At 38.6% G+C, this 21,611-nt stretch overlaps 1 protein-coding gene across 2 annotated transcripts in view; it reads left to right on the forward strand.

Moving 5' to 3' along the window:
- The first annotated feature begins 788 nt into the window (after positions 1 to 788).
- The window catches only part of RHAG (Rh associated glycoprotein), a 28,205-nt gene continuing 7,382 nt past the window's right edge, over positions 789 to 21,611 (forward strand). Inside the window, exons 1-6 of one of the 2 annotated variants that reach the window (XM_053668357.1) lie at positions 789 to 805; positions 15,208 to 15,391; positions 15,896 to 16,046; positions 17,622 to 17,769; positions 19,258 to 19,424; positions 21,360 to 21,497. In XM_053668357.1, coding sequence (XP_053524332.1) covers positions 15,228 to 15,391; positions 15,896 to 16,046; positions 17,622 to 17,769; positions 19,258 to 19,424; positions 21,360 to 21,497 — 768 coding nt within the window. In that variant the 5' untranslated portion in view covers positions 789 to 805; positions 15,208 to 15,227. Of the gene's footprint in view, positions 806 to 5,859; positions 6,237 to 15,207; positions 15,392 to 15,895; positions 16,047 to 17,621; positions 17,770 to 19,257; positions 19,425 to 21,359; positions 21,498 to 21,611 lie in introns of those variants that run through there. The other variant, XM_037151260.2, reaches the window with a different exon arrangement.

Here is a 21,611-nt window from a genome sequence, read left to right on the forward strand (position 1 = left end):
GCACTTTTCCTACAATGGACCATATTTTTTGGACTATATATATATAAGACACACACCCCAAAAATTGGGGAGGAAAATGGGGGTGCATCTTATAGTTCGAATGTAGCTTATCTGGCTTGCTGTGGGGGTGGGGAGCAGCCTATGTTATTTATGTTATGAAATTTTTACCACATCTTTTTGCTTCAAAACTTTTTCCTGTTTTCCTCCTCTAAAATCAAGGTGCGTCTTAGGCTTTGGCATGTTTTATAGTCCTAAAAATAGGATTATACCTGAACAACTTAGTAGAAGAGCTCCAAAAACCAATTAGTCACATAAAAAGGACAACAGTTTCAGAGTCAGACAGACTTGCATTTTACTTTGGGTCCTGAAATTTCCTAAATGGTATTAGACTTCGGAAGTCATCCAGTTTCTTGCTTTTTCCATTTGTAATGTGACAGTAAGAAAGAAACCTCACTTGCTGGGCTTTTTCAGGACCTAATGAGCGCGTGTGAAGAGCCTGACAGGTACCAGGTGCCCGGGATGGTGAAAACTTTCACCACTAAACTTTCTCCAAAGACACATCAGTGCCTAAGGCTCGGCAAGCTGAGGCACAATGATAAAATACAGTGGGGAAAGGGGACAAGTTCTGGAAAGAAAAAAATAATAATAAAGATCTGTCATATTTTCTGGGAGGCCCTCAGTTCCAGCCTTATCTTTGAAAAGCAGCCTGCCTGGCTTACGTGACTTCCCTTTCATTTCAGCCATTTAGTCCCTTGGGTGCAACTGCCACTCCACTGATTGGGCGGGATCTCTCTGGAACTGACATGTGAGTTTCTGTCCCCTGCCCTCCTGTTCTACCATCTCCTCTTTCTCTTTTGTTCTTTATTTAATTATATACAGTGGGATAGCAGCTACTGCATATATTTTTATTATTAGTGAAGCAAGGGAAATGTGATGGGAACATCCTTTCTTTGAAAAACTGGGGAGAGTGCTTTTTTTCAGTTACAGTTGACATCCAATATTACATTAGTTTTAGGTATAGAGCATAGTGGTTAGACAATTATATTTTAATAGTTATATATAATTATAAATTATGCATGAATTATATGTGTATAAATTGTAACTATATATGTATACTTACATATATAAATTATATTTCATTGTTTATATATGTAAATTATACATAATTTACAAAGTGATACACCCACTAATTCTAATACCCACTTGGCACCATACATAGTTATTACAATATTATTAACTATATACCTTATGCTGTACTTTCCATCCCCATGATTATTCTGTAACTACCAATTTGTACTCCTTAGTCCCTTCACCTTTCTCCTCCAGCCCCCTAACCTCTGTCCTGGCAACCCTCAGTTTGTTCTTTTTATCTGTGAGTCTGTTTTCCATTTTGTTTGTTCATTTACTTATTTATTTTATTCTTTAGATTCCACGTATAACTGCAATCAATATGGTAAGTTTCTTTCTCTGTCTGACATATTTCACTTAGCACAATACCCTCTAGCTTCATCCATGTTGTTACAAGTGGTAAGATTTCATTCATTCTTGTGGCCAAGTAATGTTCCATTGTGCAACTTCTTTATTCAATCATCAACTGATGGGCACTTAGGTTGCTTCCATACCTCGACTACTGTAAATAACATTTCAATGAACATAGGGGTGCATATATTTCTTCAAATTAGTGTTCTAAATTTCTTTGGATATATTGCCAGGAGTGGAATCACTAGGTCATAAGGCAGTTTCACTTTTAATTTTTTGAGGAAATGCCATCGTGTTTTCCATAGTGGCTACTCCAATCTGCATTCTCAGCATCAGTACACAAGAGAGTTGAGAAAGAGAGAATTTAAAATGAGTAGTGGTTCATATTTTGATCAGCCATTGCTAACAAGAATAAGCAACTCCAATAGAAGTTTCTGATAATGACCATTAGCCAATGTTACATGTATTCAGAAATTGAGATAAAGAAATTAATATCACTTTCCTAAAGCCACACAGCAAGTTCAAGATCAGCATAGGATGAGAAAATGGCTTTGTCATTCATAATCATTTCAGATTTACCTCACCTACTGAAAGTCCATGAAGGCACTTCAGAACTCCCCTGCTCTCCTGCCTGTTTCTCTCATGGCTGAGAACTGTCAGGAGAGAGGCCTCTTTAAAGGCTCTTAGAGCTGTCCAGGTCACTCTACTCTTTTCTGTGTGCCAGATCTTTGATTCCAAGCTTCATGATTTGAGCTTGATTTTCAGCTTGCTCAAGCCAGGGAGATCCTGATAAGCCTCACTAACTGAGGTAACGAGAGAATGAACCGCTATATTAAAGTTACTCCTGGGATCTCACACATTTATGCAACTCGCTGCAGTGAGGCTGTCTCTGTTTCACTTCACGACAGGATTTGGACTGCTTTCTGAGATTTTTTCTCCCTTCAACACTGCTGTTAATTTAATTCACTCAAATAATATTTACTAATTGTCCACTGTGTGCTAGGCACAGTATCGACTCTAGAAAACAAACGATATATGAGGGAAATGGTGAAGGGATTAAGAAGTACAAATTGGCAGTTACGGAACAGTCATGGGGATGTAAAGTGCAGTCTAGGGGATATAGTCAATAATATTATAGTAACTATGTATGGTGTCAGGTCTGTGCCAGATTTACCCGGGCCTCAATTCATAAGTTATATAAAAGTCTAACCATTATACTGTATACCTGAAATTAATAAAATATTGAATATGTCAACTAAAATTTAAAAATTTAAAAAATAATGTGCAAAAGAGACAGCCTCCATCCTCAGGGAGCAACAGGGCAGTGAGGAAAACAGCCCTTTTTTAAAACAGCATGTAAATCATAAACGCCACATAAACAGACACAGGAAACCAACCGTGGGAAGTGGTATGAAAGAAAAGATCATTTTTCAATGAGAGATAATGGGAAGAAGCTGGGTTAAAATGGGAGGTCAAGCAAGGCTTCGCTAAGGAAGTAACCTTTTATCTAAGAGCTGGATGATGGGGGGTCAGGACTCTGGGAGGGAATGTGTGGAAAGAATGCCCCATTTAGAGAGAACAGCTTGAGTGAAGAGCTAAAAGAGAGAAATCATTACTTCCCAGATTATACATGACTCAGCTTATTTCAATAGGAGAGAGTATGCTCAGAAGAAGGGCAACCAATCTGAACTCCTCAACCAAATACTCCAATATATATGACATACTTTATATTCAGCTGTGTAAACCATACCTTTATGTATGATATTGTTTAGAACTTCTCTCAATGTATAATTTGTTACTTGTTATTTCATAGATTAGCATATAGTGATTAGCATGCTTTGTGTTTCTGATTTGTTGGCGGTCTTAGGAGCACTAAGGCCAGACATCAAAGTGTGTACTGTGCACACGTATTGCCACAATTAGCATGGAAACCCGCGTCTGTGGGGCCCTCCTGTAAGGAGCACTGGAAATAGCCATCCTCAAAATATTTGAGTTGCAGATGTGTAAAACATCAGAGATCATTTAGCCCCAATGTCTCATGTTCGCCTGTGGAAAAATATACCAGGACGACAAAATAACACAAAACAAACTTGCTTCTTTCTTTAGTAAACATTGGTTTTGGTGTAGAATTTGGCCCAGCAGCTGTTTGCGCTTTCCCCCTCCTTCATATTCTGAATAAAACCTTTGGAAAATGGACTTTCGTGATAAGAATGTTATTTCACTGCTGGCTATAATTTCTCAAACTCAGGTCTATCCTGCTGAGAGAACAACTCCAGCCTGGAGGCAAATCATCATAGTGATTTTGAATCATTTCTTTTCTTATTTACATGAGACAATTTGTAAAGAGAGAGGATTGGCCATGTCCACATGTAAATTCACTCTCTTGTTTTTTAAAACTAGAAAAATGTATTTGTGTAAACCTATACTTACATTTGTGTAAAATAAAATAAGGATTCAAGAAAAAAACACATTATCCTAAATAAGCAAAACTGCTTCTTATAGTGCTTTGAATTCCCCCACTGCCCGTATACTAATAATCCAGCATCTGTAATACTGAGTGCAAGGCCTTTTGCAAACCAGCCCAGCTACGATCAAAGGTATCCTTCTCATCTCTCCTGTAATCCAATTTTATGTAATTAATCTCACTATTCCTCAAACATGCCATGTCCTACTAAGCCTTATGTTGTTCTCTCTCTGTGTGTTTTAGTGGTAAAGTCGATTATTTTAAATCATATTTCTTGATTTGAGAGAGGGAGAAGCAGAGAGAGAGAGTTGTCTTTCCACTTACTGATGCTTCTCTAGGTGCCCTGACTGGAAATCAAACACACAGCCTTGGCATATGGGTTCAACACTCTAACCAGCTGAGCTACCTGGCCAGGAAAAGCCCATTTTATTCTTGTGTATTTATTTTTTATCGTTGATGTTATTACATACATCCCCCATATTCTTCCCATTTGCCCACCTCCCCCCCAGCCCCCACCCACCCATCCCCTTGCCTTTACCACACTATTGTCTGTGTCTATGGGCTATGCACATGTGTTCTTTGGTGAATCCATCCACCTTGGTTTATCCAGTCCACCCCTCTGAGATCTGTCAGTCTGTTCCACATAGTAATGCCCCATCCACACCATTTCATATGCTAGTGTCTTTGGCCCAAGACAAAGTAAATTGCTGCTTTATTTTTGTTACCTAAAGCTTCTGGAACCGTTATTCTACTACCCTGTTTTCTACAATCATGTGCTTACATTTTCATCTTCCTAACTAGATTACCTTTTTAAAGAAAGTTAACTATAGGCAGTTTCTATTTTTTGTTTTCTGTCACCTGTAGAGCCTAGCTGTGCCTGTCATATAAGAAGCATGCAAGAAATGTCTAAAGATGACCAACAGACATATAAAAAATGCTCAATATCATTAATTGCCAGAGAAATAAAAATTAAAGCCACAATGAAGTATGATCTCATCCCTCTCTGAACGGCTATCCTCAATGAATCCACAAGCGGCAAGTGTTGACAAGGATGTGGAAAGAGGGAACCCTCCTGCACTGTTGGTGGGAATGTGGGAATCAGACTTCTGCAGCCACTTTAAAAACAGTATGGAGTTTCCTCCAAAAATTAAACATGGAACTGTCTTATCACCCAGTGATTCCACTTCTGGAAATATATCCAAAGGAACCCAAAACTTTAATTTGAAAAATTAGATGCGCCCCTATGTTCATTGCAGTGTTATTTAAAATGCCAAGATATGGAAACAAACTCAGTGCCCACCAATAGATGAATGGATAAAGAAGTGATACAATGGACTATTCCTTGGCCATACAAATGAGTGGAATCTTACCATTTGTGACAGTATAGATGGACCTGGAGGGCATTGTGCCAAGTGAAATAAGTCAGTCAGAGAAATAAAGGCAAATGCCAGCTGATTTAACTTATATGTGGAATCTAAAGAACAGAATAAGTGACCAAACTTTAAACAGTCATAGATACAGAGAGAGGATTGGTGGTTGCTAGAGGAGAGAGGCATTGGGGGGTCTGGATCAAAGAAGTGGAAAAGATCAAAAGTACAAATTGATAGTTACAAAGTAGTCAGAGGGACATAAACTATAGCCTAGGGAATATAGTCAATAATGTTGTAATAACTATATGTGATGCCAGGTGGGTACTGGAAATATTGGAAATAAAGTATAAAGTATATATATACTTTATAAAGTATATGATTGTCTATTTCCTATGCTATAAAACTGAAACCAATACAAAATAATGTTGAAAGTAAACTATAGTTGAAAATTAAAAAATAAGTGTCTGTTAATTAACTTCATTAGGATCCAAGACACTTTTATACAATAGATGATTTCCATCCCCTGGCTTCTTCCCATCTAACCTGAATACACTTCGAGCCAACACTGAGGGCAATTTGATTACAGAGCATAATTCTTCCCAGTGGGTGGGACGTTTTAACCAGACTTGCCCACTTTTTTTCTTGCAGTATCATTGGAGTGTCTTTAACGTGCAGGCTAATATCACACACAGAGCAGCCCCTCCCTGTTTATCAACCTCCCACAGCCTGTGAAGCACTCAGTGTGCCTCTGGCCTTTGCCACAAACATGAGGTTCAAATTCCCTCTCATGGCCATTGGCCTGGAGGTTGGTATGATTGTTTTATTTGCATTCTTTGTTGAGTATGAAGTGGATCAGGACATTTACCAGCATCCCAATAGCACCATGGCACAAAATGTGGACGGATTCATTGAGTTGTACCCTGGTGAGTAGGCAATGTATTTCTTATGTATTTTAGGTTCTTCAGGTTCTGAGAATGTGAAATTTCTAATAGTATAAAAACTAGAGCTCCACATTGAGGCTTTTTATAGAATTATGTGATAGTTATGAGTACTAAGGATATTATAGGTTTATTCTGTGGCATCTGGTGTCTGTAATTAATGTGTTTGGATAGAATATATGTTTATTAAAATATCAGAACAAGAAGCCAAAAATCAAAATAATTGATCAAATTTTTTGTGTTGCCTACCTGCTGCTAAATCACCTTATTTTTTCCTTGAATTATTCATTAGCTCTTCAAGGTATAAAAGTATGATTTCCTACAATAAAAAAAATCCAAGTGTACAAACATAACTTTGGAGGAGAGAGAGAGAGTAGAAAGAAAATGTGATATTTAGAAGAGGACTCAGGATTTCATGTGGGGTGCTAAGATATAATAAGGAGTATTTAGGGTGATCAAAGATATAAATAAAATTTTCATCAGAAACTGTGCTTGTGGTTTTGTAACATTTTGAAAGGAAGATAGTTTGTTCCTTAGAGATGAGAAGTGTGAGCACCTAACATTTTAAAAGTAAAATCCTTCCCTGGGAGTGAAGACAGAGAAAAGAGGGGATTTAATTTCCAGTTTGGAAGAGCGAGCTATGACATAGTTACCGTAACAGTAATTACTGCCATGCTTGTACCCATTGCCTATGGTGGATCAGGCATGTGTGTTACCTCATTAACCATGGAGGGAGATGGTCATATATTTCTATTACAGAGATTGTTTATTTTTGAATAAGGCTGAAATAGTTTTAAACAGTTAAAATAACCTAAAATGGTAGCAATATCTACTATAGTTGTATAACAAATGTGTAAGCTGTTAAAAAACAATTTGACATCCATTTCTCATTCCTGTAGAGTGTGAGGGTGTTTATAGAGTGGACAGTATTTGAGTGTAGATATGACCTAGAGGTAAATGACTCAGCAGAAATGCTCAATTGCAAGTTAAGAGTTACAACTGTAAGTTGGAGAGTCAGACTCCATGCCCTTACAAAGTTCTCCTTACACCACTTAGATGTCCAAGAAGTTCTTGATTAGTAACTAGTTTCATAATTTTCAAGCTAGAGAAAATGAAAACAGAACAGAATTCTGTTCAACTTTATATGCTTTTGTACATTTTATGTATTCATATAATAGTTTCATTCTGTACAAAGCTTATGCTGCAGCACACTTATTCAAAGAAAACAAATATGATCTCTTAATGCTAAGACTCTACTGTCTGGCCCACAGATAAACAAAGTGTTACAACACAACATAAGAAACAAAAGGCCAGAATATGGTGTAAGATGAGCATTACTGAAATAAAATTATCTTAAGAGCTTCACAGTTTGCATAATTCAAGCTGAATTCTCTAAGTTCCAGCTTCAAATTTCCCAGGTAAAACTTCAGTTCAGAATTTGGGGTGGGGGAGCTGGATAGAAAAGTTTCTAAACATAGTCACTTTTCCAATTGCCTAGCAATCATATTACTCTTATACTATGCTTGCAAGAAACATGAAAATTTATTCACATCATGATTCATTAAGAGAATATTTATTAAGCTTCCAATTCTTATAAAGCAATCTCCTGGGCCCTAGGCTTTACATAGTGAATAAAACAAAACAGAAGAAAGTAGATAAAATCCATGTCCTTATAAAATTTACATTCCAGTGAGGAAGACAGACTATAAACATGCAAGCACATATGTACATATATGTATATATATTTAATATTTTATTTATAGAAATAATTATATTTAATTTATATATGTATACACACATACACTCATGTTTAGATGGCAATCAAGTGCTACAGCAATAAATGAAATAATATTAAGGAAATAGATACACCTGGACAGGGGAGAATGTCTCTTCAACCTGTTGCAACCAGGGTAATGTGAAAGCCTTAAGTCTTAATAGCCCAAGGTTCCCATTTCATGTAATTAATTAATTTCTATTATAGGCTAGAAGGCAACAAAAGCTGTATTGTCTTTGAGAGAATTATAAAATAGTCATTTAATTTGTCTTATTATTCTGTGGGAACAGAGTAATAAATGAGAAATTTGATTGAGATTAGCAGTATAGTATATATCAGTGATTTTCAACCCACGGGCTGCAAGAACTTCTAGAACATGCAGTATGACTACTTAGCCAGGAGCACTGACCTCTTTTCCCTGAGACTGTCAAATAAAAAAAATGACAATAGACAACATAACAATAACCATGCAGTGTGAGTACCCTGACTTGAATCATAAATGTATATAGGTCATATAATACTGTTGCAGCTTATTGTTCATGTAGCATAATAAGCTTGCACCTAATTGGGTAATTCTTGCTACCAGAAATCTTTACTGTGTTATGAAAGTACAGACACCTCTTATTTTTAAAAAGTCACTTCAGAACAAAAAGGGTAAGTAATTATTATTTTTTGTAACTAATCAAAATCATACCTATTTTTGTCGGATTGGCAAAAATATATTTTTGGGTGGGCCACTGAATTTTAGTAATTAGTTTGTGTGTCATGAGATTAAAAATGTTGAAAATTGTTGGTCTAGATAGTTCTTTCTGTTATGAAATGACGGAAAATAACATTAAAAGAAGCGAGAGTAAACCATATGTGTATTGGGAAAAAGAACATTTTATGTGGAAGAAATAGTGAGTGCAAAGGCACTGGGGTATTTAATGTGTGTAGTGCACAAGTGGAGAGAAGAAAGTTGGGCAGGTGAGAGCTTGCACGCTGCAGAACCTTGCAGAACATTGTAAGCATGTTATTTTTATCCTGAGTGAGTTGGGAAGCCACTGGAGGACTTGGAGAGGAGGAAATGATGTAACTTAGGTTTTAAAAGCATCCTTCTGGCTGTGAAGTAGAGAACAGGCTGTAGACAGTGAAGGGGATGAGTAGGAAGACATATTCGGAAGCCAATGCATTCACCCAGCAGAGAAGTGAGAGCAGGCTGTGCCGAGGCAGTTACAGAGGAAGTACTGGGAGACAGTCAAATGCTGGCTGCAATCGAAAGTGTAGCTGACAGGATTTCCTGATATAGAGCTATGTCAAACATCAGAAAGATGATAAAAAAGAGGATTTAAACTAAATATCAAGTACAGGATTCTTTTTTAAAGAAAAAAAGTCAAATTATAGTTGCCAGTAACCATGATGCCTATCAATGTGTGTTGCACATAAAACCAACAAAAGCCCCTTATAAATGGCCAAGCCACACACACTGCTGTGACTGCTTATCCACCTGTAAGGGCAGTCAGGCCAGGACTTGGGCAAGGGGTAGGGGAGGGGAAGGAGACTTCAATCAATACAGGCCCCTGAGGACCCAGAAGGGCCTTAACCAGAAAACACAGAGAAATTTTATAGGCAAGGCAGTCTTCATTCACTCAAAATGCTGTCCATAACCCAGTCTGTATGCAATTAAAAATTCTCTGTTCCAGGAAGTGGCTCTCAAGACCTAGAATTATGTCTAACACTAATCTTCCAGGCCCGCTACATTATCCCCAGTAGCTTCATAGAAGAACCCTAGAAACTGCATGATAATGGTTATACATGTACATTTTTCCTACATTTCATACAGTTGATTCACACAAAACTTATAAAACAGCATAAGTCATTGGAGGGAAGATGATCAAATATGAAGTTATTAAAAAGTAATGTTCAAGTCCACAGACATTTTGGGTGCCTTCCTAGTGCCGTACACTGTGCCAAGGGCAGGGATTCAAGCTTAGAGAGGGCTCAGTCTCTGCCTCCAAAGCTCACCGTGTGTCATAAGAGTTCTCAATTGTAGTGTGGTAGAAGTTAGGAGTTTTTCATAAATAAGTAGGATATTAATTTGTATTTTAAATAAATTTAATCAGATGTAAGTTTAGCCATCCCTCTCATTTCCTTGCATACTGATATGCTTTTTTGAACAGAGAATGATGCTACTTACACAGCCCTGGGATTACTGCCCATCCCAGGGCACAACTGTGCAAGTGTGTGGCAACCCTGAATGTCACAGCTCCCACCGCATCTAGCAAAGGCTTGGTCACTCCATTGAGACAAATAATTAGACCAGGAATAACGCTTGACCATGATCATCAGCTAATCCTTGCTAACATGTAGACAGGCTGGAGAAAAGTAAAGTTTAAGAAGAAAGCCCTTTGAGGACGGTTAACATTTTATTAGAGATTCTACAAACACAAGGTCTTTAGTATCTACGAGAATTTAAAACTGCATTAATGATCTTTTTGTACTCTATTACATTAAAATCCACTAGTCAATCTTGCACTTGGAGCGAACTTTTACCCATGTGTGACCTTATAACATTGTACATTCTTCATATGCAAAACATTAATTCAAAGGTATGCAGATATCCCAAATATTAACATATTTCATCATATAGTCATTTTAAAAGATACATGGTAATACCACCAAAAATATGACCAGGCAACTCCTTAAGATGTATTAGCAAGCTGACAGTGGCAGACACTAACTTCCCAAAATTCCAAGTTTTTCAATACTTGAAGTGCATCTCAGTTCTTTTAAATGCAATAATGGCCTTACTTTATTCGTTTCTTCAGGAAAACATCAATACCCATCTGAAAAACTGTGTCAGTTGTTCCAAGTAAAAGTGGCATCCCATGAGAAGATTGCTCATTCGCTTTGCAACCCCAACAGTAACCAAAGGGCCTTTTTTTTCTGAGAAAACCATTGTGTTTCAGCTCTGCTTTGTGTGAAACTGCATCTCAGCAAACTGATTCAGAGATGACATTAAAAATACATGTATAAGAGAGTCAATAATTAAAACGAATGATTTTACTGCCTTACCAAGGAATTCTTAAGAAAAACTGTATTTGTTTTTGCAAGGGTGTGGTAATATAAAACACCATGACTAGTTGCCCAGTTTGGTGCCGATTCTTTCATTTATGCTAAAACACCAGTAGTTTTACATGCCATTATTGTTCACCATCTGTAGAAATATCAACACACTAAAAAAGGCAAATAGCATCTTATATAATTACCACAAAATAATTTTGAATCCTCAGACTTTCTAAAAGTGTTTATAAGACCCCCAAATATCTGCAGATTACATTTTTTGGAACCACTTTAAATATAGTTAAATGGGAAAGGATATACATAGCAATAGAAATTATTTTATGAATGTTACTATTAACAATGGACTAAGTGCAATGATTTATTTTTAAATTTATATTTAAGAGTTTGTTCCTATATTTATTCAGATAACATTCGGTTCATTTACTACCAAAAAATTAGCAAATGAAGATATAGGCAAAGGGTAACTCATTTGTGCAATACTAACGATTCCTAAGAAATCGCTTGCTGCTATTCTAAGTGTTACCTAGAATTGTTACAATGCCCAAATTAACATGCTGTCTGTGGTTTATGGCCTTACAATAAGATACCAGCCTCCAGTGGAGACCTATGCATTGCCTTTGAATTGAATAGTTTTGTGTCCTTAAAAAAAAGGAAGTAATGGGCACAAACAGAACCCAAATCTTGGTTTCTGAATCCCATTCCCCACCTAGGGGCTCATTGGAGAAATAGTTGGTTCCGGGTCAGGGCAAAGAAAGTACAAGGTAAGCCAAGTGCATAAAAGCTGGCGGGATGGGGAGATGTCAGAAGAACACAAGATCCTGCTTGAATGAGCACCAACTAAACAAATTCAGAAAATAACAGAGCATTAAAAATAATAATGAAGTAATGGTAACAGATTATGACATATTAAAATAAACAACAAAAGGAGTCAGTGCACTCATAGAAATGTTCCTTAAAGGGAAGCACTGGGAATAGGAGGAAGCTCTTCTTTACAGAAAAATGCCAACTAATTCACATAAAATAAGTAATAGAGAAAATTATCATTTCAAATAAAAAATGTAATAACTGATTCCGGCACGGTTTATTAATGGATGCTAAAAGTATTAGTTGGAAAGTTATTGAAGAACACACGGTCTGAAAGAAAGTAATGGAGTACAGAGCAGGGGTCCCCTGAAAGTAGGGGGACCACTTCCCACAATCTTGCCTTCAAGAGGGATGGATAGAAGGAGGGGGGCCACAGAGTGGGAAGCACAGAACTGAAGACCCATCGCATCACAATGGCAAGTTAACAGTCTCATCTTTCTGTAAGGAAGGTGAGACTTCCTCCCATGCCTGTCTTATAGTGACTGTGAGAATAGACATTGACTCCACAGGTAGGGGTGGGGGCAGATGCCCTCCCTGGATTCCCATGCATCACCACTGGGTACTTTTGCCCTGACTAAAGATGGCAGATGAAAAAATGGTCAAAGGCACCATGGAGCTAATGAAATGGTGGACACTAATACACTATAGGAAGAGCCAAGTATAAGGTCACATAGGAAGTTCCAAGCTGAGCATTTAAATTAGGGCAGGCTGAAGGCCAGTGAGAGAGACAAGAGGTCAGAGGAGGTCTGCCCATGAGTAAGGGAGCCACGAGGAGGGGAGGTCTGCCTGGAGAAGATGGCGGGAGAGCCCATGGAGCTGCAGGGACCTGCCAGGCAAAGCACCCAGGCTCATGAAACATGTGTGGAGCTGAGCTGAGACTGGGAATCCTGAGCTGCAGACTTCTGATTCTTTGACGAGTGTTTGGAGACATCACTCTTTTGGTATGGGACTTTTCATACAGCACATTAGAGCTTGGTATAAGCTCTATCTCACTCTGGGCTTTTGGCCCTGCTCCCTCCATGGATGGGAACACTTGCAGGGCCAGGAAATGCAGTGCCCACCTGGTGCTTAGACCCTGCAGAAGATGGGAACCCACTCTGGAGGCTGGATGCAGGGATGTGTGCCTCACTGGGCTCCAGCCTCTGAGACAATGTAAAATAGCACATGGCTTCCTGAGTCACTGCATAGAGGCTGAGAACAGCACACCCCTGATCCTGAAGCAGGGAGCTGCTGCAGAGGATGGGACTCTGAAACCCACAGGACACATTCCAGAGAGGATGGAGACTTGTTTGCGTGACTGGCTGATGGACAGATAAAGATGTGGGGAACTTGTGGGCATGGTTTTGGCCTGTAGTTTTTTAGGGAGCAAGGGACGTTCCGGGTTTTGTGGGAGAGGAGGGCTCTGGGCAGGAATGCACTCCGTCTCCCCAAGGTTGGAACCTTATTAATAAAAACCTGTTTCTTTCAGGACTCATTGTTGGATCATGTGTAAAGACACCAAGTGGCCAAGCCCCAGTCTGCATGGTTACAGAATCACTTCAGAGATTACTTATTTCTTACAGGGCAGAAATTGCATTTATAAGGAAAGATCTGGCAGAACAATCTTTCTTTTGAAAATTTTTTCACATTTTTTATTGCTGTTCAAGTACAGTTGTCTCCATTTTCCCCCCACCACAGTCATCCCCACTTCCCAGCCTTGATCCTACCACCCCTTGGTTTTGTCCATGTGTCCTTTATTCATGCAGTCTTCACCAAGTGATCAAATTTACCATCACCAGTAACAGGACAAAAGAATCATGTGTCACCTGGCATGAATAAGTGGGAAGTACACAGCGCCACTTGTATAACATTCTTGCCAAAATATTCTGTCAAATCCTAATTATGGTAAAACAATTAAACAAATGCAAATTGTGGGACATTCTACATAAACAGTAAAATACCATGACCCCTAAAAAACATGTGAGAGAACTTGCTCTAAATTAAAGTCTAAAGATACTTCACAAAGGAAATGTATGAAATTTGAATAAATAATGTGTCAAAAAATCCTATAAAAGGAAAATCTGGGAGCAGCTAGAGAAATTTAAATATAGATTCCATGTTCGATAACATAGTTGTATCAATGTTGGTCTCAATTTCCTTAGTGTATCTATTAGGTTGAAATGTAAGAAACTGCCAATATTTGAACCATTTTCCTTGGCAACTTCAATGCAAAAATATTAGTTTCATATAGTTCTCAGATATACGTCTCACCAATTAAGCTGTAAATTTCTTGAAGAAAAGGCCTTTGTTTTCATAGTCTCCCATTTGGTAATGTATTTTATTTATACAAAGCATTGCTGATACTCCTTCCCTCAGAGGGCTAGCTCACTCAGAATCACTCTGCGAAAGAGGGTCTTTTCAGTTTTGCATATGAGAACACTGAAGCACACAGAAAATAAGTGACTTGCCCGAGGTCACAAAATCTGTGGTACAATAGGGAGACCTGAGCCTTTGTCTCCAGACACCAAGTCAAGTATTTGCTCCCTGAAATGATACAGCCTTCTTTACACTGGTTTAGAACAAAGACATTGTCCCATTTGACTTGAATAATGATTGGGTAAGATTTCCAGGACTGGTACTGTTATTCACACACATTTGATAAATGGAGACTGTAGATCGTTCATTTAGCCATTATTGCCTCTTTTATCATATGCAGAATTTATGCTGAATTCTGCTGAGCAATGCATGAATGTGTCCAAATCTCTTCAACAAGGAAACTCACTACCTAGTGCAGAAGATGGACACCTCGTAGACTACTACAATGTGATGCGTGCTAAACCAATGCCAGTAAAATGTGACAGGTGCTAAAGCTCAGGTATATACAGAAAGCTCTGTGAAAGACCAGAGAAAATATTACTTTTCCCTGAAACATTATGAAAGTCTGCAAGAGGATGTGAAGCTTGCACTATGATTTGTAAAGATTTCCTCAAGTGGAAAGTAAAGGGCAACTCACAGGGAGAGAATGACAGACACACTGGTATGATAGCACATAGTGTTCAAAGAAAAGGTTTGAATGTTGAATAACTTGCCTACAATCTTGTAGCAGGTCTGTAGCCAGGCTGGCATTGGAACCCAACCTTTCAATGTCCAGTTAATGCTATGCCTTTGCAGTGTCCTATGAAAAGGCTGTAGCAGTTAATAAATGGGCTATACTCTGATACAATACTCTCTTAGCTCTCCCTAAATGCAGATATTTTCCCCTTCGCTCCTTTGCAGTATTTCAAGATGTGCATGTTATGATATTCCTTGGGTTTGGCTTCTTCATGACCTTCCTGAAGAAATATGGCTTCAGTAGTGTGGGCATCCACCTGTTGATTGCTGCCCTGGGCCTCCAATGGGGCACTCTGGTACAGGGGATCCTGCACAGCCATGGACAGAACATTCACATTGGAATAAAAAAGTGAGCATCCCTTACTTTTCAACTATTGTGTTTTCAGAGCAACTATTCTCTGCTTCATCTTTTGTCAGTCAGCCTCTGAACTAGCTGGCAAATTGTCTCCCATAAGCAACAGAAAGTTGCTGGGATCCAAGGATGCAAGTCCATGCCTTGCTCTGCTGAGCTGGATCATACCTGAATGCCTGTGTCATCTCTGGTCTGATTTTAGAATATAAGGAATCTCCTTGCATAAAAGTATTATTTTTCCATCTCAGTTATGAATATATCACTAGTCATTTTTCCAAGATTATTTTTGAAGGAAATGTTAGAGCAACTAAAGAGCATATAATGAATGGAGGGGTAAGGAAGTGAGAGCAGACAAAAACAGGCCTGAGACAGGTGATTGATTGGGGGATGTCAGGGGTAAAGGGCTTGTATTCTGGGTAAGGAGATGCTATGGTTTATTACAAGTCATGGTTTTGTTTTGGGTTTGCATTTTCCTTAATGTATTCTTCATTTTACTCTCAGCATGATAAATGCAGACTTCGGTACAGCCACAGTTATGATTTCTTTTGGAGCTGTCCTAGGAAAAATAAGTCCAGTCCAAATGCTGATCATGACAATCATAGAAATTACTGTCTTTGCTGGCAATGAATATCTGATTTCTGAGGTGTTTATGGTAAGTGTTAGAATACTTATACATACCTAACTATGGACATCAGTTGTGGTCACAACACATATGGAAGCCCTTAGGCAGGGACAACTGTAACAGGAGTGATACCACAGCAAATAGTAATAATAGTCCCCATTTAATTGAGTGCCTAATATAAACCAGAAGGTTTATAAACATTATTTCATTTCATTATCACAATAATGTTGTAAGGTAGGTGTTATTGTTGTTACTATTTATATCAAACAAAACAAAACAAAACAAAACAAAACAAAAAAACCCTGATGACCATAGATGCTGAATGATTTGCTGGAATCTGGATTCAAACCCAGATTTTTCTAACTCCAGAACTCATTTTATTACATTTTATTTCCTATCAATAATCAATTCCTATTTTGACTTCAACTCCTAGGTGAATAGCCTTTCCTAAGGCTTTTATCAAAGATTTAGTCAAATTTTTTCTCTGTGAAAATCTCATTGAATACCCCAAGAATTATAAATAAAACATTTTAGGCACTTTCCAATATGTTGTATGTGCTTCTATTGAACATTTAATCCAACAGCAATTATTTTGAAAACTTTCTAGGTGTCATGCATTGATGATTCAATAACAAACAAAATAACTATGGTCCCTGCTATTATCAAATTGACAATCTAGTGGGGGAGACAGACATCAAACAAATAATCACACATTTCCCCACCCACCCACACAAATATACGTATAAATTATAATACATACCGTGAAAAATTAGCAGAGGGGGCTATGAGAAAATGTAAGTAGAAGACCTAATTTAGATTGTGAAAACCAAGAAGGTCTTCCTGAGGAGATAACAGTTAAGCTGAACCTGAAAGGTACATAGGAGTTTATTGAGTATGAAAATCTTAAATAAATCAACAAAGTTGTATAATTTTCCTACCTTAATATGGACAGAGCAATGCCTTGGGTTTGGCACTCTGAACTTTCCCTCTAAAGGCAGGAAGTGTAGCTAATAGGGTCAAATCCATATGGTGTGCTAAAGAGGGACCTAAAACATATTTCTTCAAATAAATCTTGGACCTCAGGCTGGTTTTCATGCTATCATATAGCAGAGTGGAAAAAATATGGGGAAGATAAAGGCTTTTTGAAGCTTCACATCTTTCAGCTGTAATTAAGTAAACTTTGCCTACAATGCCAAGTAAATGCAAAAATCATCTTTGTGTTTTATCAAGTGCAAGAACAGCATTTCACAGAGAATCTCCCCAACCTGGAGATGTAACCCACAGTGTACTGAGTGCCCACGAAGGACCTAGACTTTACACATGTGGTTTCAGTTACGCTAGCTGGGTAATAATTTCCAATTTTATAGAACCTGAGATTCAGAGAAGCATAGTAATTTGTATAAAGTCGCATCACAAGAAAGTACCTGACCTGGGATTAAAAGTCCATCTGTGTGCCTATCTTTTATCCCCCTTTGTCTGACACATTCTTTCTCTCTTGATCTACTTTTTTAAATTGCTAAACCAATAAAGCATTCCTTTTACTGACTTTCCTCCTGTAGTGAGATTCAGTTTCAGCTCTTTTACATGAATGTTTTGCCCCATCAGGCCTCTGACATTGGAGCGTCCATGACGATTCATGCCTTCGGGGCCTACTTTGGCTTGGCTGTAACGGGTGTGCTGTATCGGCCAGGCCTGAGAAGGGGTCATGACAACAAGGACTCTGTGTACCTCTCGGAGTTGTTTTCAATGATTGGTGAGTAGGGATGAAACTGGTCCAATTCTTATCTGTTTGGTCAGGCACAAGTGAAGGTTAACTCCAACAGAGCAGTCAAAATCTTTAAGGAACAACATCTGAATAATACTGAGATGGCCAATAAGTTTTTTCATTTTTTTAAGTAAAAATAAAAAACGTATTTTTTCATTTTCACCAGCAACTTTATTGAACAACGTATTCACCATTTTGTTCCACTACCTTCTGTCATCTTTCAGGCAACTTTATAATTCCTTCTTCCCCAAACTGTTCATTTTTTGGAGCAAAGAACAGTCCCTGATGCCTTTTACAGTCTTCCAGGAAATTGAAATGTTTTCCATTAAAAGAATTTTGTAAAGACTGAAATAAATGGAAATCTGAAAGTGCAATGTCTGATGAACACAGTGAATGAATCGGAACTTCCTAGCCAAGCTATGACAGTTTTTGCCTGGTCATCAAAGAAATGTGGTCTTGCATTATCCTGATGAAAGATTGTGTTTTCTGTTGAGTAATTTTGAGTGCTGCCTTCATTTGGTCTATTTGGGAGCAGTACTTATTGGAATAACCACTTGGTTTTCTGGAAGGAGCTCAGAATAGAGGACTCCCCTCCAATCCCAACATATAAACCTCTTTGGATGAAGTCTGATCTTTGGTGTGGTTGGTGGTGGTTCATTTTGCTTGCTCTGCAATCTCTTTTGTTCCATGTTATTGTAAAGTACCCACTTTTCATCACCCATCACTATTTGTTTTTAAAATGGGACATTCTTTTTTTACACTTAGGTGAGAATCACATGTGGAAATATGGTCAAGAATTTTTTTTAACTTAACTTATATGGAACCCAAACATCAAAGTGATTAACATAACCAAACTGATGCAAGTGATTTGCAATGAATAATTTGGGTATTTTGAGTATGTCAGCTATCTCCCACATGGTATAATGTTGGTTGTTTTCAATTAATGTCTTGATTTGATTGCTATCAACTTCTACTGGTATACCAGACCATGGAGCATCATCCAGTGAGAAATCTCCAACACAAAACCTTGCAAACTGCTTTTGACACATTACATCAGTCACAGAATCTTCTCCATACCCTACACAAATCCTTTTTTCATTTCAGTTGCATTTTTACCTTTCTTGAAATAATAAAGCATAATATGCTTAAAGTATTGTGTATTTTATTCCACCTCCAATATTCACCAATTTTAATAATTTTTTAATACATGGTGATAGGACAGTTTCCCCAATACAATCTAAAAATTATTTTGAATGAAGTTAAAGACAACTAAGCACTACTACAGCCATATTATGAAAAAAATCCAAATGAATTTTTTTTGCCAATCTAATGCTGTTGTTTCTTTTGTTTCTGCTGGCTTTCCCCCTCTCAGATAACTGAACCTACAAGCAGGAACACTGTCAGTGCCCGAGACAAACTGTCTCTCCTGTGTCTTTCATATTAAGAACTAATATCCATTTTTGTGATTTACTGCAGGTACTCTTTTCTTATGGATATTTTGGCCCAGCTTTAATTCAGTCTTTGCTGATGTTGGAGAAAAGCAGTACAAGACCATCGTCAACACATACTTCTCCCTTGCTGCCTCCGTACTCACAGCCTATGCCTTCTCCAGCCTCGTGAACCACCGAGGCAAGCTGGACATGGTAAGGATGTAGTAACCCCGGAGGGGGAGGGGAAACTTTTTCTTCTTTCCCCTCTTAGTTCTTCTGGCTGACCTAAGAATTAAGTCTACGTAAGACATAATAACAGGGAGAAATAATGAAATTGGATTGTGCATGCACACACAGGGATCTATAAAAATATGGGACCTGAGGGTGAATGGGAGAGTTGAGGCTTACATGGCATCTTGAACTAAGGCAGACAGGGGTGGTGGTTTGGACTTCAAAGGGGGAGAAAGCAATTGACATGGTGCTGGAGAATCAAATGTTTGGTAAACAAATGTCTGTCGGGTCATCTTTAACAACAAGACACAGAAAGGACTTTGATCAAAAGGGACTTGCTAGGTTTCTCTCTGTCCACAACAGCTCATTCATATTCAAATGTAGTTATCTATGGTCATGGTTTTCTTCCTGGAGCAGATTCTCTATCTAAATTCTTTAGGTAGTTGGAAGGAAGATCAAAGGTTCTTCCTGAGCCTTTTGTTTCTGAAAGTGAGCCAACTTAAATAATCAATATCCCCAAATAAGACATATTTTGGGGTGGCACAGTGCTCTCCCTTACCCCACGGAAGTCTCACTGAGCAACAAGGAAGGCTGCTCAGGGCTGTAGCTCACTTCTGCAGCCCTGCTGAGATGCCAGAACAGATGACGGCACTGCAGGCCTTAAGGGACATTTTGAAGAAAACACTACTATTCCTTCCTTTCTTCTTCCAGTTTGCATCCTGGAAAATCACAAAGTGCTATCCAGAAACTGTCTAGTAAGGAATATAATCATGCAAAAAGCAAGGGTATAAGACACTTTTCTTTAATAATAAAGCTGTCTCCAAGTTCTTAGAAAACTGAAGTAGGACATGTCAAAAATAGAAAAAATAGAGAATGAAAGTTGGTTCTATTTTTTAAGTACAACTATTCCTTTCAAAGACATAAAAATTAAATGTAATGTGACATCCTGAAGAACATACCAAGAAAAAAATAGAACACTACTGGGAAAATGAGTGAAATGCTAAGAAGGCCTTTAAGAGTATTGAATCAGTGCTAATTTTCTAGTGCTCTGATTATGTAGGATGTTAGCACTGGGGAGACTGAGTGCGAGATATATGGAAACTCCCCGCAGTACTTTTGCAATTTTTACATAGTCTAAAGTTATTCCAAAATAAAACAACTTTTGATCCCCCAATGTGGTCATTTGGGTTCCTGGCCTGTGAGCCAGAGCAACGGCAGTGGAGGAGGCATTCTTGGAGCAGCTGCTCTTTCTTCCAACCTCAGCAAGGAAAGAAATGCCATCATTTCATCAGGCATAGATGGAGACATGCATTTCAACTGTAGACAAACTGATTCATGAAGGAAAACTGAAAAAAATGAAAAAGAAAAACCATGCATACAACTCAGTGGTTCTCCCTTAATAGTTTTGATGACCTTTCCTCCTCAGCCAGGGCAGCCAGAATATGATTTTTCTGAGGAATTCTGGGAAATGCAAACTGATGACTCTCTCTTCCAGCCTCCAGTGTTCTCAGTGTAGTGACACTCGTGCAAGGTGTCAGCTTTCCTGTGCGCGTTTCAATGTCTCCACATTCCCACAAATGTGCTCCCGAGCAGCATCAACGGGCAAAACACTGCCAGAGAGACTGATCTGCACACTCCCGCCCTTCCACTGCAACTTCTTCTATTTCCACACATCCCTCCCCTCGCTGGCCTGATCACTCCTACACCACCAAGAAACCCTGACAAGAAGAAAGATAGCATAGCTCACCTGCTTGGGAGAAAGGCTTTCTGTAATTACAAAGGACACCCTTTTTGAAGAGCATTAGTAGCCCTTTGAAATGAAGAATGTACCACGGGGCCCATGAATCCTGAATTCTTTCAGTCCTTCTGGCCTCTGCCTGTTCAGTGCACTTCCCCCCGTTTCTGTGCCCCACACAGGAACACATTCAGAATGCCAGCCTCGCTGGGGGAGTTGCCGTGGGCACCTGTGCGGCCATGGAGATCCACCCGTGCATCGCTATGATCATTGGGAGCGTTGCCGGAATGGTCTGCGTGATTGGATTTGAGTTTCTGACGGTAAGCATGACAGATGCTGAGTCACTCTTAGGAGTGAGCCATCATCTTCTCACATCCCACCAGAAGAGAAAAGCTGTGAAAGTGCCTTTCTTAAACATTTCTCTTTATTTGGGG

The sequence above is a fragment of the Artibeus jamaicensis genome, unplaced genomic scaffold (assembly GCF_021234435.1).
Source record: "Artibeus jamaicensis isolate MK-2021 breed Jamaican fruit bat unplaced genomic scaffold, CSHL_Jam_final contig_484, whole genome shotgun sequence".
Lineage (NCBI taxonomy): Eukaryota > Metazoa > Chordata > Mammalia > Chiroptera > Phyllostomidae > Artibeus > Artibeus jamaicensis.